Source organism: Narcine bancroftii, chromosome 10 (assembly GCF_036971445.1).
Source record: "Narcine bancroftii isolate sNarBan1 chromosome 10, sNarBan1.hap1, whole genome shotgun sequence".
In the NCBI taxonomy this organism is placed as follows: Eukaryota; Metazoa; Chordata; class Chondrichthyes; order Torpediniformes; family Narcinidae; genus Narcine; species Narcine bancroftii.
Genome location: NC_091478.1, coordinates 62,336,486 through 62,352,266, shown reverse-complemented (window position 1 = coordinate 62,352,266; position 15,781 = coordinate 62,336,486). Strand labels below are relative to the sequence as shown.

The 15,781-nt window shown below is 49.2% G+C and overlaps 1 protein-coding gene across 4 annotated transcripts; it reads left to right on the top strand.

The window, feature by feature from the left end:
• Positions 1 to 1,902: 1,902 nt before the first annotated feature.
• tmem208 (transmembrane protein 208) lies at positions 1,903 to 13,452 on the top strand. 4 transcript variants are annotated; one of them, XM_069901014.1, is made up of 6 exons: positions 1,903 to 2,285; positions 3,196 to 3,294; positions 3,955 to 4,014; positions 7,480 to 7,616; positions 9,062 to 9,146; positions 10,273 to 13,452. In XM_069901014.1, exons 1-6 carry the CDS (start codon positions 2,280 to 2,282, stop codon positions 10,408 to 10,410), a joined length of 525 nt encoding a protein of 174 aa, XP_069757115.1. In that variant the 5' UTR covers positions 1,903 to 2,279; the 3' UTR covers positions 10,411 to 13,452. The 4 variants fall into 4 exon arrangements, with proteins under 4 accessions (XP_069757115.1, XP_069757118.1, XP_069757116.1 ...); XM_069901017.1 differs by lacking the exon at positions 3,955 to 4,014 and adding an exon at positions 4,049 to 4,206 and having other exon boundaries at positions 1,907 to 2,285; positions 3,163 to 3,294; XM_069901015.1 differs by lacking the exon at positions 3,955 to 4,014 and having other exon boundaries at positions 1,907 to 2,285.
• Positions 13,453 to 15,781: the final 2,329 nt, after the last annotated feature.

Here is a 15,781-nt window from a genome sequence, read left to right as displayed (position 1 = left end):
GCAGCAGTGGAAAGGGTTGAGAACATTAGGTGTCAACATCTCTGAAGATCTAACCTGGGGCCTCATGAAGGCAATCACAAAGAAGGCTCGCCAGCGACTATACTTTGTGAAAAGTTTGAGGAGATTCATTACGTCACCGAAGACTCTTTATCAAATTTCTACAGATGGAGAGCATTCTGACGGGTTGCATCAATGTCTGGTATGGTGGTGCCAATGCACAGGACAGGTAGAGACCACGGAGAGTTGTGAACCCGGCCAGTGCCGACACAGGCACCAGTCTTCACTCCATTGAGGACATCTACACAAGGCGGTGTCTTAAGCAAGCAGCCTCTATCCTCGAAAACCCCTCACCACCCAGGCCATGCCACTCTACTACCATCAGGAAGGAGGTACAGGAGCCTGAAGAGGTGCACCCAATGATCCAAAAAATAAAGGCTTCTTCCCCTCGGCCATCAGATTTCTGAATGGACAGAGGAAACCGGAGACCCCAGGGAAAACCCTTACAGAGAGCGTGGGATTCGAACGCGTGTCAGCGACGCTGTAACATGTTGCACTGACTATTACGTTGACCATGCCACCCAAATGTAAATACAATTTATAGCAAAATTTGCCCCTGTAACGGTGGCCACTTTCAGGTGGCCACAATACCCGACTGTAAAGCCACCTATTGTACTCCTATGTGGCCGTCCAGTGGCCACCTGAAAGTGGAGAACCCGGCCAGGAAGTTTACCTTCCTAACCCTTCTCCTGTAGGTATAACATCCTGCTCCGAGAATCCCCCGTTGCACCTGAAAGCAGCTCTGGGCAAAGCTGCTAGCAGCTTTCAGGAGTCTAGCAGCGGGCAGGCTGTTGACAGTCAGCTGGCGATCCGCTGACACCTACCCTCCCAGCTGGAGACGGCCACCCTCCCCGCTGCTGACACCTACCCTCCCCGCTGCCGACATCTACCCTTCCCGCTGCCTGACAGTCCCCCGGCATGGGACTACGGGGCTGGGGCGACCAGCGGGGATTGCGGGTTTCAACTGACAATTGTGTTCGGTGTTGATGTGGGGGCTGAGGTGCCTGAACCTGTGCTGAACTAATTTAAAACCCAATTTTCAAACGATCCAGCGCTGCTGCTGATGGAGAGGTCAGCGTCCGACTGCTGAAACGGCCGCCCCAGCCCTGCACCGGGGGGGGGGGGGGGGTTGTTAGGCAGCGAAGAGGGGACAGTCAGGCAGCGGGGAGGGGACTGTCAGGCAGCGGGGAGGGGATTGTCAGGCAGCGGGGACAGTCAGGCAGCGGGGAGGAGGATGTCAGGCAGCGGGGAGGGGGCTGTCAGGCAGCAGGGAGGGGCTGTCAGACAGCGGGGAGGGGACTGTCAGGCAGCGGGGAGGGGGCTGTCAGGCAGCGGGGAGGGGGCTGTCAGGCAGCAGGGAGGGGCTGTCAGACAGCGGGGAGGGGACTGTCAGGCAGCGGGGAGGGGGCTGTCAGGCAGCGGGGAGGGGATTGTCAGACAGCGGGGAGGGGACTGTCAGGCAGCGGGGAGGGGGCTGTCAGACAGCGGGGAGGGAACTGTCAGGCAGCGAAGAGGGGACAGTCAGGCAGCGGGGAGGGGATTGTCAGGCAGCGGGGACAGTCAGGCAGCGGGGAGGGGGCTGAAGGCAGCGGGGAGGGGGCTGTCAGGCAGCGGGGAGGGGCTGTCAGGCAGCGGGGAGGGGGCTGTCAGGCAGCGGGGAGGGGACTGTCAGGCAGCGGGGAGGGGCTGTCAGACAGCGGGGAGGGGACTGTCAGGCAGCGGGGAGGGGACAGTCAGGCAGCGGGGAGGGGATTGTCAGGCAGCGGGGACAGTCAGGCAGCGGGGAGGGGGCTGTCAGGCAGCGGGGAGGGGGCTGTCAGGCAGCGGGGAGGGGGCTGTCAGGCAGCGGGGAGGGGCTGTCAGGCAGCGGGGAGGGGGCTGTCAGACAGCCCCAGACTCGGGAGCCGACGTTTGCTCCGCGGCCCCTCTCCCAGCTTCAGACCTTTCAGGAGGCCCAACACCTCCTTCAGCGCTACCACCTGAACGTCCCTTCGCAGACCCCCCGGAGCCGCATTCTCCAGGCGATTCCACCTGAAAGCGGCTAATGATTCTGGGGCCATGTCCCCACTTCCTGGTGGTCCGGAGACTGGGGGCATCCTCTGACTGACGTGTCCGTCTTGCTGCCTGTGACGTCACTGTCGTGCGCCGCGTTGCTGACGACAGGATTGTGCGCCGGAACGTGATTGTCCGTTCGGTGTCTGTGAGCCGGGGTCGCGTGAGCCATGGCGGTGAGTACAGAGTGCAGTGCCCCGGCAGCGGGGATGGGCCTCGGCGCCTGGCGTCCATTAACCCGCTTCCTGGCCGAAGGTTGGGGCTGACCTAGGGATTGATTCTGGGGATGGAGACGTGGATGCTCGAGCGTCGGGGGCCCCCTCACCGGGACGCGGGGGCGGGAGGGTCGGGGTCTCCCTCACCGGGACGCGGGGGCGGGAGGGTCGGGTCCCCCTCACCGGGACGAGGGGGCGGGAGGGTCGGGGCCCCCTCACCGGGACGCGGGGGCGGGAGGGTCGGGTCCCCCTCACCGGGACGCAGTGGGGGGGGCAGGTCGAGGTCCCCCTCACCGGGGGGCGGGTGGGGTGGGTCGGGGTCCCCCTCACCGGGGGGCGGGTGGGGTAGGTCGGGGTCCCCCTCACCGGGGGGCGGGTGGGGTGGGGCGGGTGGGTCGGGGTCCCCCTCACCGGGGGGCGGGTGGGGTGGGGTGGGGCGGGTGGGGTGGGGTGGGGCGGGGCGGGGCGGGCGGGGCGGGGCGGGTGGGGCGGGGCGGGTGGGGTGGGGCGGGTGGGGCGGGGTCCCCCTCACCGGGGGGCGGCGGCATTGATGTCGGTGCCCCCGGAATTCTGGAGTGTCTGGCGACTCCGCTCAGTTTTGAGATGAGTGCCAAGTTGGAGGATCGAGACTGTGTTTCCGGAGCTCTCGGTGGGAAGCTGGGGTTGCCCATGATTCTCTACATTTTTTTGGGTTAATATTCCAAGCGATGAAACCTCATTGTTCACTTCCCTCATTCCATATTCACTGTTGCTGAGTGATTGCTTTTGCAATGTTCTAGTTACATCTTGGTTAAGGATTTTGAGCTGGGGACCAATTTTTTTTAATGCTTTCCCTCAGTGACTCTGATAAAATTGTGTCTCGGTTGTGCAGCTGAAAACGGGTAAAGTTGGAACAAAAGGCAAGAAACAGATTTTTGAAGAGAACAAGGAGACACTGAAATTCTATCTAAGGATTATCCTGGGAGCTAATGTAAGTTGTTGATTTGTGTTGGAAGGGAGGTTGTGTAATGTAACGTGTGCCGGGTCTTTTATCATCTACACAGTTGTGCTGGAGCTTCTGCCTCCTGGTGGGTTCAGTCCTGACCTCCGGAGCTGGAATTTGAACATTCTCCCATTCCCAGTGTGGCATTCATGGCTGTTGGTATCCTGTCGCATTCCAAAGCCACAGGCTCTGAACTGAGGGGTTCTGTGTCTATGCTGCATTGGTCATTAATCTAATTTTTCAACAACTCCTCTTGGCCTATTTTTTAACTCATTCTATTTAATAATTCATCTGCTCTGTGTCCAACATTATTCCACTTCCCTGCCCACCCTTTGCAGTAAGTTGATTGTGCATTAAATTTCTCTGTGTTTGTAGAGTCTGACCTTATCAACTTTTACTGGATCATTCTGATCCTGTTTTGCTTTGTTACTGTCTGTTGAAGTTCAATTTCAATCAGGTGTAAGTGATACTCTGGATAGCATCAACTTCATGTGCTGCATGTATTAATTTGGTCCCTATTCTGGGGTTCCAGCCTAGTGAGGTATGTGCGAGTTTGCTTCCTGCTAATCTTGCTCTATCCAAGCAAGCGATCAATATTTGGTTTGGTTTGTTGTCCTTTTTCTAACACCCTCGTTGCCTTTTCCACAGGCTATTTATGCAGCACTCAATTTTTTCGTGTTTTATAGTTCAGTCACACTCTGGACCTGGGTAAGTCGGAAAATGTTTTTCTTTTCCTTTGCAGTCCCTATATGAAGTTGGAACCTGATGATATCCTCATTTAATTGTACACACAAGAACACCGTCTGGGTGCAGCATGATTGACGTAGTGGTTGGTGCAGCACCTTTACAGCGCCAGCGATCGGGACCGGTCTCGAATCTCGCGCTGCCTGTAAAGAGTTTGTACGTTCTCCCCGTGTTTGTGTGGGTTCTCCCTGGGGCCTCTGGTTTCCTCCCACTGTTTGAAACGTACCGGGTGATGTAGTTTCATTGGATGTAAATTGGGCGGCACCGTCTTTGGGCCGGAATTGCCTGTTACCCATGCTGAATGTCTAAATTTATAAATGTCAAACTGCTTGTTTTGCTTGTAGCCCAGCTAGTACTGAGGCTAATTGTGAGTTATATTTTATATTTTATGCCAGTAAATGTTGAAATCTGAAGATTGTTTGCTAATGGCTTATTTTGCATGAACTAACCATTTATTGGTTACAAATGTAAGTAATGGTGGACTATTTGACTGCAAAATGCATCACAAGAAACCAGTCGACATCAATTTAAATTCATGTGTGTATATTTACCAACAGAGGTTGCTGGGTGGTGGGCAGCAAGTTGTGCTGCTGCTTCACGACTCCAGCAACCCCGATTCAATCCTTTCTGTGCAGCTTCCACATTCTTCCTGTGGCTGTGTGAGTTTTTCCTGGGTGCTCTGGTTTCCATCCATGTCCCATGATTGGTCTAATGAACACTAATACCCGGTGTGTGTAGGTGACTGGAAGAATCTGGGGGAGTTCATAGGAATGCAGGAGAAAACTGAGTGGGGGTGGGCTACTGCTCTCTTGAGTTGAAATGGTCTGTCACAAGGAAACATAGGATGAAGAGTGGGCGTGATAAAACAAATACTGCCCCCTAAACTAAGGTACCAATTGATTATGAATAGTCTGTTTTCATAAGTAGAACCCCCTTCATTCTGGATGTGTATGCCAGTGGGTTATGCAGGACTATAAATCTGTGGTTACTGTCTGCAAGAATTCAGAACGCCTCCGGTATCTTTTCATGTAATGAGAGCTATCACTTATCAAGGAATCTTGTGTTGCAATCGAATTTCCTGTCGAAAACTAAATGCACAGCCATTGTTTCAATCAGAAAGGTTGAGGGTTTCTGAATCTCATTGGAAGAATAGGGTTTCTCTACATTTCTGGGAGTGAGAGAGACCTTGGGAGCTGGTTCTTGTATTTGAATGAAGGGCTTGATTCAAACAACATCAGGTTCCCAATGGTAGGTCTGGAGGAACATGCTTCAAGAATTCAACGCTGCATCACCCTTTGCTCAGTGTTGTGTAGCTATGACCTATGGAGCAAAACATCCCAGAGCCTATTTCCTCTTGGCACCAACCCCCACTATCGAAAACATATACAGCAAACGCTGCCATCGGAGAACACCAGCAATCATCACAGATCCACACCACCCAGCACCCGCTCTGTTCATCACAAGGGTATGGGGACACCTATGCCCCTGAGCAGAAAGCCCTCCAAAAGGTAGTGGGCACAGCCCAGGACATCACAGGCAAAACCCTCCCCACTATTGAGTTCATCTACAGGGATCACTGCCACCAGAGAGCAGCAGCAATCATCAAAGACCCTCTCCACCCAGCATACACATTGTGCTCACTGCCACCATCAGGGAAGAGGTGTAGTGCCACAAGACTCATATTACCAGGTTCAGGAACAGCTGCTACCTCTCCACCATCAGACTCCTCAATGACAAACTCAATCAGGTACTCATTTAAGGGCTCTTACTTTTGCACATTATTGATTTCTATCTTTCTTTGTTTTGCAGTTTGTTTACATTTATTTGTTTCCATGTGTACAATAAGTGGTAATTCTGCCTTACCTGCAGAAAGAAGAATCTCATGGTTTACATGAAGTCATGTATGTACTCTGCCATTAAATCTGAAATCTAGAAATTATCCTGTTGCTATAAGTAGAGAGGGCCTTGACTGTGAGCTGGCTGACATGAGATTGCAGATGAAACTTGGCCCCTTGACAGGATCGGTCAGGACCCAACACCCCTACCTGCTGGGCAAGAGTCAGTAGCTGAAGGGATGAGAATGGAGGTTGTCAGAAAGTGTTCGAGATCCTTTTATTTGCTCACCAATATTGTTTTCTCCTCACCCGAGGAGGTCGACTCTTTTCCCCAGGGGATTCTGGATATCATTTCTGCACTTTGTCCAATTTTTGAGTTGGAGGGTACGATTATGGGGAAGGAGAATACAACGTGCAGCTCTTGCTTCAAGTAATTCTTAACCCAAAGTCTGTACAGGCTCAGCTACCACTTGTACCCGACCTATTCTCTGCTAAAGGAAAGGCTACAGTTGCCTTCACTATAACAACAGGTCTTGTATATCACCAGACTGGCACATGAACGTTGTGTTGAAGACCTGGGCCTCAAAACCCCACTGTGTAATTGTATCCTGGATTTTATCACCTCCAGTTCACAATCGGTGGATTGTAAGATCATCTCCACAATCTCCATCAGTACTGGTTCACCACAGGGCTGAGTTCTTAGCCCCCTGCTCTATTCACTTTACACCTATGACTGTTTGGTTCAGTACGAACATAACACCATCTACAAATTTGCTGACGAGACCTCGGTGGTGGGTTGAATAAAGGAAGGGGATGACTCAGCATACATGATGGAGATTGAAAACTTGGCTGAATGGTGCACCAACAACAACCTCACACTCATTGTCACCAAAATCAAGGAGCTGATTGTTGACTTCAGGAAAGGAAAGCCAGAGGTGTATGATCCAGTGATCATTGGGGGAGCAAATTTTAATTCCTGAGAGTCCCTAATTTAGAGGATCTTTCTTGTCCCCAACAGCCGAATGTCATCGTGAACAAAGAATGTCCTCACCTCTACTTTCTCAGCAGTGTGCGGAGCTTTGGTATGACATAGAAAGCCTTGTCGTAGGCGCTTAGGGGAATGAATGCTGACCGGTTGCATCAATACCTCTGAGCAGAAAGCCCTGTAAAATGTAGTGGACACAACGCAGTACATCACAGGTACCATTGAGAAAATCTGCCATCAGAGAGCAGCAGCAAATCATCAAGGATCCACACCATCCAGGTGTTCTCACAGAAGCCATCAGGAAAGGGATGTAGGTGCCTCTAGACTCGTACCACCCTGTTCAGGAATAGTTGCTACCTCTCTACCATCAGTCTCTTACTTTGCACATTATTTATTGTTAAATATTTATTTTCTGCTTTGCACAGTTTGCACTTTCGGGCCAGTTTACATTTCCCTCTTGTAACGTACTTTATCTTCTAGCGCACAGTGTTTTGTATTACCAATGAGTAGAAATTCTGCCTGGCTGGGAGGAAAAAGAATACCAGGGTTGCATGTGATTTCATGTGTATACTCTGACAATAACTTTGAACTTTACTTTTTCTGTGGCAGGTATTGCTGGGCTTTGCCCTGGTTGTCTACAGCTTCAGCTACCGTTGGATGCAAGGAATGGCCCAGCCTATATTCTCTGAGGACAACACTCTGCTTGATGGGGGGATTGACTTGAACATGGAGCAGGGTATGGCAGAGTGAGTAGGTGCTTTCAAATTGCACCTGGGTAGCCCTCCTGGGGCCCTGGTGAGATTTACTGGGTCATGTGTGCCTCCTGCACCTTTCAAACAGCAGCCTAACTTACCTGTTAAATCATCAACCCGGCAATTTAAGGGAGACCCCACCCCTGCAATGATGTGGTGAGTGACACGTCACGCAGCCAGAGGGAATCCCCTGTTGCCTGTGTTCTTTCTGTTCCTTTTCTGGGTAAAGTTGCAGAGTAACCGGGTCGGCCATTTCCCTTTTCAAATAGGCAGAGGAGGGCACCTGGGTAAGTTTTACTGGGCCCCCTGACCACCTCTGAGGGACCCAGGTAGATTGTGACTGGGCTTGCCCAGTTCAGCCCTTTCAAATAGCTCTGTAACTGGGTCTTCAACCTAATAAATTACCCAGTTAATCCCATTTTACAAGGCAATTTGACAGGGCCAATTGTCTTCAGTGCTGCCAAAATTGGCTGCAGTTAACTGTGCATTGTTTGAACATTTGAGTGTTGTTTTGATTTGTGCAATCAGAACATACTTCAGTCATTATTTTCTGATTGTATGCTGACTTTATTTTAGTTATCCTTTTACCTGCCTCTTATGACCTGCCCCATCATTTCTCATTTCCTCAACCATCCTTCACTCTGGTCTTTCCCCTGTCCTGGGTCTGTTCATTCGATTACATGAAGTCCAGCAGATTGTTGCTACAAATTCCAGCATCTGCTGTCTCTCTTGTGTCTGCAAGGGATGTGCCCTCTTTGGTGAGCCATGTACTTCACCATTAAAGCAAATTGCCTGTTTATAGGAGCTTGCTTTTTCCTTGTGAAATCTTCGTCCGGGGTAGTGAGAGTGTGCTAGGATGTGATGAATCTATTAATGTTTACGGCTTTTCCAGTGCAGCGGGAGTTATAGATCGAGTCGGTGAAGGGGAGGGTGTGCCCTGAGCCACGTTCCCGACCCTCTGCAATTTCTTGCGACCTTGGGCAGAGCAGTTTCCGTACCATGCAGTGATGCCCTCGGATGAGCTGCCAATCTTGTTAAGGGATGCCAAATTTCCCTCGGGCTTCTGAGAAAGTTATGGCATTGGTGCACTTTCTTGTTCAATAATGGGTAGAGCAGGACAAGTCGGTGGAAATTTTTCTCTTCTCCCCCCCCCCCTTAAATCTCTCTGCTCTCTATCCCTACAAACACTACAATCACAACGTCTGCAGACAGATGCCCCTTATCTCCCACTCCTTCCAACCCACCTTTTTATTCAGGCTTTTTGCTCATTGCTTAACAAAGGGCTGAGGCCCGAAACATTGGTTATGTTCCTTTTGCTTCCTGAAGACGTTGCGTGGCCTGCTGAGTTCGTGCGCCACTTTTGTGAATTGCCCCGCTCTCCACCCCTGCTCTGCAGAGGTTGACTTGATTGATAGTAACCTGTATTCTTTCCCTTGCAGGCATTTGAAGGACATTATTTTGCTTACTGCTATTCTGCAGGTCCTCGGCTGTGCATCCACCTACTTCTGGTACCTCTGGCTCCTAGTAAGTTCAAACTCCAGCTGCAGATCTTTTCAAGGAATTTGCATGTTGGCTGATTTTTTATTTTGAATTGGTGATAGGATGCAGTTAATGAAGGCACAAAATGTAAGGGCACAACATGTGGAGGAGGTGAAGGAGATCTGTCCACTGCCAGTGTGGCGATTTTGGTTTAATGTTAGTGCCTATGCTCTACGAACAGCTAGGTTGGACATGTGGAGTGAATTGTTTTTTTTTTAATATTTTATTTCAAATTGAACATTGCAAACATAACAATAGTTACTACAATTAAGTACATACATAGTGTGATTAATCATTTTATATATAAATAGAAACCCAAACCTCCCAACGAATATCCTCCCTCTTCTCTCCCCCAACTACAAAGAAAGAAAAAGGAGATCATTATTCAATACTACAGTTTTATAACTTAAAAGCTTCTTGGCTGCAGGAGCAGAGTCATGCACTGGAGCGGACAGAGACCACACACTTTAACATCGATAGTTTTCAAATAAGGGCTCCAAACTCCAAACAAAAATAAGAATATTTATCTCTCAAATCATATGTAATCTTTTCTAAAGGGATATTGGCTTTCATTTTATTGTGCCATCTTTTCATCCCTAAATTCAAATCTGATTTCCATGTAAATAGCAAAACACTTTTTAGAAACCCCCAATGATCGGCGCAAAAATTCAATTTGATGCATATTTAATTTCAATCTTAAAGCTATTGATTTAATATCTTCTAGTAAAATCAACATTGGATCGAAAGATACATTTATTTTTAATATCTGCTCTAAAAATAATTTAATTTGCAACCAAAAATTTTTAACCTGGAGTGAATTGTAAGGTCCGAGAGAAGGGTTGAGGAAGAAGGAGATCTTGGTGCACAATTGCAAAGATCCTTGAAGACGGCACCACACACACACAAGGAGGCAAGGGAGAGTATCAGCTCAAAACATCAACCATTCTCTTTCTTCCACTGCTTAACCTGCTGTTCCTGCAGCCGCGTGGATTTGGCTTGGTTTTACAAATTGCTTGCATATTTATAACTTTCTGAAGGAGCTGTTGCTGCTCTGCTGGGAGGATCCATTCAACCTGCATCCCGGACCGACACTGACTTTTCTTTATCCCAGGCACCAGGGCGAGCTCTGTACCTACTGTGGGTGAACATCCTTGGACCTTGGTTTACTGCAGAATCTCCCACGAACCCAGATGTATCTGAAAAGAAGCAGAAGCGGCAAGAGCGACGGCAGATGAAGAAGCTGCAGTAGATGACGCAGCTCTCCCTGGCCCTTGTTTACAGGTCGATGCCTGGAATCTAGTCACCTCCTATCCTGCCTCCTGAGCCAAGGATCCCAGCCGCCACCTCTTGCCACGTCACTTCATCACGCAGTCCCTTAATTTCTCGGCTGCATTTAATTCCCCAGCCTGCAGAGGGAGCTGCTTTCAGAGATATTGGCTCTGTGCTTGGGTGTTAACCTGAGCTTCAAGTCCTGCCTTGATTTGTCACTGAACCTGGTGGGTGGAGCTTGGGTAGAAGAATGAACAAAGCTGACATGGCAGTGAGTGACTACCTCGTGTTACAGTTTCGGTCAGCTACCTGCTGTGGTTGCTTCTTGCATTGTGTCCCTCCCCAACTCCTCATCCATTCAAGGTGTCATTCTTTGCTCGATCCCTGAGATGCCAGTCATCTTTTGGGACTATCTACAATTGGACACAGATACTGTGAAGCCCTTGATGGTAATTATTGGCTAGACGATGAACCGATCTAAACACGGATAGAGACCACAAGATGCTCGTGAAAGTTGGCAGACCCCCATTCCAGCGGGCTATTTGTTCAAAATGTGTTCCAGATCTCCAGATGAGCTGAATAAAGAATAGGTTCAGAAAAGAGTCCTTAACCCTCTGCAGTCCCTTCCAACATTCGTGTAATTCCATCCACTACAGTGGCTCTATTTACTTGGCTAGCTAAAAAAAACTATCAGTATTGATTTTTAAATTAATTGAACGAATGCTTGCTTTTTAGTACCAAAGAATGCTAGCCTACTGAAAATGCTCTCTTGATTTTAAGATTATGACTTGTGTTTGTGAGATTGGAATGGTTTCTCAAGAGATCCTATCAAATTGTTTCAAGTTTGAACCAAAAAAAAACTGCAGTTGTATCATTCTTATTTCGTCAAATACAAGCGTAGTTTATCACACAGGACAACAAATGTTTTCAAAAGATTTGCTTCGTGACAAAAAGTGTTGGGAATTGTGATAGATATCATCAAGCTGAACACAAAGATAATTTCAGATTTGCTGTATGTAGGAAGTTGGAGAAACATTAAATTAACTTTTATTGAATTTAGCATAACGAGGCAGACACATTGCGCTAGCTCAACTGACCTAAAGACGCTTTCCCGCGCGCTTTTGTTGGTGCTCAGTATCTGATGCCTCTCGTGTCAGTGTTCAACAATAGTTGGCCAGCACTGATGCCGCTTTTCCATCGTTGCAATGTCCTGGTGAAACCTTTCTCCTTGTTTGTCACTGACTACACCAAAATCAGCAGGAAAGTCGTCCAAGTGCGAATACAGAAACTGAATTTTCAATGACATGTTGATCTTCATGGTTTTGTGTGCTTAAAGCATCTTGTCAGTCAGCTGGATATGTGAGCTGCTTTTATAGCCTTTCTGCATCTACCCTGACTGAGCAAAACTGCATGCTTTGTGGGCAAAGGTGGGGAGGGGGGGGGGTTGACAGCACGGTTGGTGTAGTGGCAAGTGCCGATTATTGGGACTGAAGTTTGAATCCCACACTGTAAGGAATTTGTACGTTTCCCCCCCCCACCATGTTTGCGAGTGTTTTCCCAGGGTCTCTGGTTTCCTCCAAAAACAAACCAGGGGTGGAGGCCGATTGGGTGTAATTGGGCGGCACGGGCTTGTTGGCTGAAAGGGCCTGTAGACAAAATATGACAGGAAATCTCAAAAATATGTGATAATCTTCAAACACAGAACATTATAAGAACATTTTAAGGCGATTGCTGTGATCAGCGCACAAAAAACATTCAGGAAGAAAAGTCTTCGACGTCCAGCATGATTGCTCCTCAGTCTCCCTGTAGGAGTACTGAAATAAAGCAGGGATCCTCGTCTGAACTTTTGTCTCCCAGACTTGTGTTCTGAGCTATTTTTTTTACCTTGGTCGTCCACAACTCAATTGGTTGAACTCTTGCAACTCGTAAAGTCACGCTGTGAAAACCTGAGCTCGGGGTCTCGCCTGGCGCTGCAGTGTTCCGTGGGGTGACAGATGCACTGTTAAATGATGGCGTGTCTCGTACGAGATCCTGAGTTCCTCCAACATTGGTGAGAGCACAAAAGTGTTATTGCAAGAAGAGCAAGTCCCATCTCTTCCCAACATCATCTGTTCTGCCCCTCTGGGTCCATCCAGTCCTATCTATCGTTCCCGAACAGCTCTCGTTACAGTGGTCATCACCCTCTTTGTAGATTGCAAGACTGGCAGCCTTTGTCTCTATGCATCACTGTACCCCTGTATGACTCACCTGACTACCGCCCCCCATCTGCCTTCTCTCCCCCTTTGACACCTGCGAATCAATTGCTTCTGTCTGCCATCCTTCACCCCTGCTGGCCCCAGTCCAACCCCTCTCACATTCATACCAGCTTTTTCTCCTCTGCATTCAGTCCTGACAGAATCTGAAATGTCAACAGTTATAATTATTTTTTTTCACTTTCCCCCTCTCTCCTCCCCCCACCCCAAAGATGCTTGACTCACTGAGTTTCTCCAGCAGATTGTTGCTGCAGGTTCCAGCTAATGCTGTCTCTTTCATGCCTGCAAGGGATGTGCCCTCTTTGGCGAGCCATGTACCTACAACATCACCGTTAAAGCAGATTCTGGTCATTGCCTGTTTATGGGAGCTTGCTTTTTTTCCCTCGATGATGACCTTGGAACGAGTCCCTCATCGACTGCCCCATCCGCGAGAGGCGCCATGTAAATTCAAGACTGTTCATGCGTAAATTAATTCTGATGCTGCAAGTCTTGATGTTTGCAGACTACAATGCTCAGACATCAAGTTTCATAGCGTCTTATGGCTGCAGGAGCTGGGCATCGGAAAGGGCAGGGTGACACAAGGACCGAATGTGCTTGCGTGAAGTCATCAATGTTTCTGGGCACCACACGATGTGGCAAACGAGTGAGGGAAAACTGACAGCAGAGGGCAGTGGTCTCACTAAAGATGTTCAAGCATCTACTACATTGAAATGAAGCAATCAATTTACAGAATCAAATATTGAATAAATGCTATATCATGTGCTACCATATTACAGTTTGTAGCAGTGTGTTTGCTCAGTGGTCATGTGTTGTCATGAGTCTGTGAACTCCATGATAGAAGTAAAAATACAATGCTGGAGAAACTTAGCAGGTCCCAAACACATGAGGCAGCACAAATTTGCAGGAGTCGTCTACTGCAGCCAGTGCTCCAGTTGTGGCCTTCTCTACACCGGGGAGACTGGACGCCAACTGGGTGATCGCTTCACTGAGCACCTTCACTCCCATGTCGGGGATCTCATAGTGTCCAACCATTTCAATTCTGCATCCCACTCCCACACTGACGTGTTCATCCATGGCCTCATGCACTGCCAGACTAAGGCCACCTGTAAATTGGAGGAGCCAATTACCATCTGGGCACTCTCCAACTGGGTGGCATTAGCATCGACTTCTCTGCATTTCGCTTACCTACTCCCCGCTCTCCCTCCCTTCCATTCTCTCTGTCTTCTTTCTTCCAGCTCTCCACCCTTTTCCTTCTCCATTTACAAAGCCTGTGCCCTCCCTGTTCCACGTCCTGCCTTTCGGACTGTGCTCCTCAAACCTCACCAATTTGTTCGGGTGCCAGTCTACATTTCATAGCTTGATGAAGGGCTGAAGCCCAAAATGTCAGTTATGTATCTTTATCTTTGCTATATAAAGTACATTGACCTGCTAAGATTCTCCAGCATTGTGTTTTTAAGTGTTGCCACTGTGGCAGCACAGTTTGCGCAACACTGTTACAGAACCAGCAATCAGGGCTGGGGGTTCGAATCCTCGCTGCCTTTAAGAATTTGAGTACATTTTTTCTGTGTCTGGTTAGGTATTCTTCGGGGGCTCTGGTTTCCACTTGTTCAACTACTAATTCTACACACTTCTGGAAACTCGTGTCCCTGGAAGCTGCTTCTTCAATCTCCCACGCAGGTCTCCACCCTGGCCCTGGTAACCTACAGGACTGTGTTCCTGACACAGGTTTCCACCTTGGTCCTAGTGACCTATAGGACCGAGCCTCTGTTCCAAACTCTCCCCCCTGGCTTTGGGAGGGCATAGGTCTCTCTCCCTCCACCCTCTGACTTTCCCAACCCTCCCCTCCCTCCCTTGGAACCTTCCTACCCTCTGCCTCCTGACCCACCCCATCCTCCTCCCTGCCCTGACATCCTACACTACATTGGTCCTCTTTCCCCTTACAACTGCCTGGTTTTCACCATCCTCTCTGACCCCCCCCCCCCTCTCAGAGACAGAATGCTCCATCCTCAGTAGAGGCCTCACCTTTGTCCCCCTTCACACACACCTTAATGAGTTCCACACACGCCATGATGCTGAACTCTTCTTCTGTCAGTTCCATCTCCACGCCTACTTTCACAACAATGATTCTCCACCCCCCACTACAGATCCCTCCTCCCACTTTAAACCTTCTTCCTCTTCCTGGACACCTCATTCTGGTCTTCCACCTGCTCTGGACCTTTATATTTCCAACTGCTGCTGTGACATCAACCGTATCGACTTCACTAACCACCTCACTCATTCCAATCTCACCCTCTCGGAACACCTGACCCTCCACTCTCACCACACCAATCCTAATATCACCATCAAACCTGCAGACAAGGGTGGTGCAGACAGAAACTCAGACACTTCCTCTTACCCCTCCAACAGGACCCCACCAAAATTAATCAAACCATGTATCATGCACCATCTCTGAACCTATCACTTCCAGTCACCTCCCTGGCACAGTTTCCAACCGCATTGTTTCCCAACCCTGTACCACCCGTTTCTACCTCCTACCCAAAATCCACAAACCCAATTGTCCCGGCAGATCCATCATGTCCGCATGCTCCTGCCCCACAGAATTGGTCTCTACTTACTTCGGCTCTGTTTTATTCCTCCCCCCCCCCCCCCCAATCCAGTCCCTCTCCACCTACATCTAGATCACTTCAATAACTTCCAGTTCCCTGAACTCGATCTCCTCAAGCTTACCAGTGATATCCAATGCCTATACACCTCTATTCCCCATAATGAAGGCCTCAAAACCCTTTGATTCTTTCTGGACAATAGACCTAACCAGACCCCCCCCCCCCCTCCACCACCCCCCTCTGGCTGGCAGAACTTGTCCTCACCCTCAATAGTTTCTCGTTTGACTCATTCCACTTTTTCCTGGTCAAAGGGGTAGGAATTGGTACCTGCATGGGCCCCAGCTATGCCTGTCTTTTTGTTGGCAATCCAAATCCATGCCACAAGCCTACATAGACAAGGGCTTTCAAGTCTTCCTCGAATAAATCTATGACTACCTGGTGCTGCCTCATGCACCCATGATGAGCTCATTGACTTCATCAACTTTGCTGCCAACTT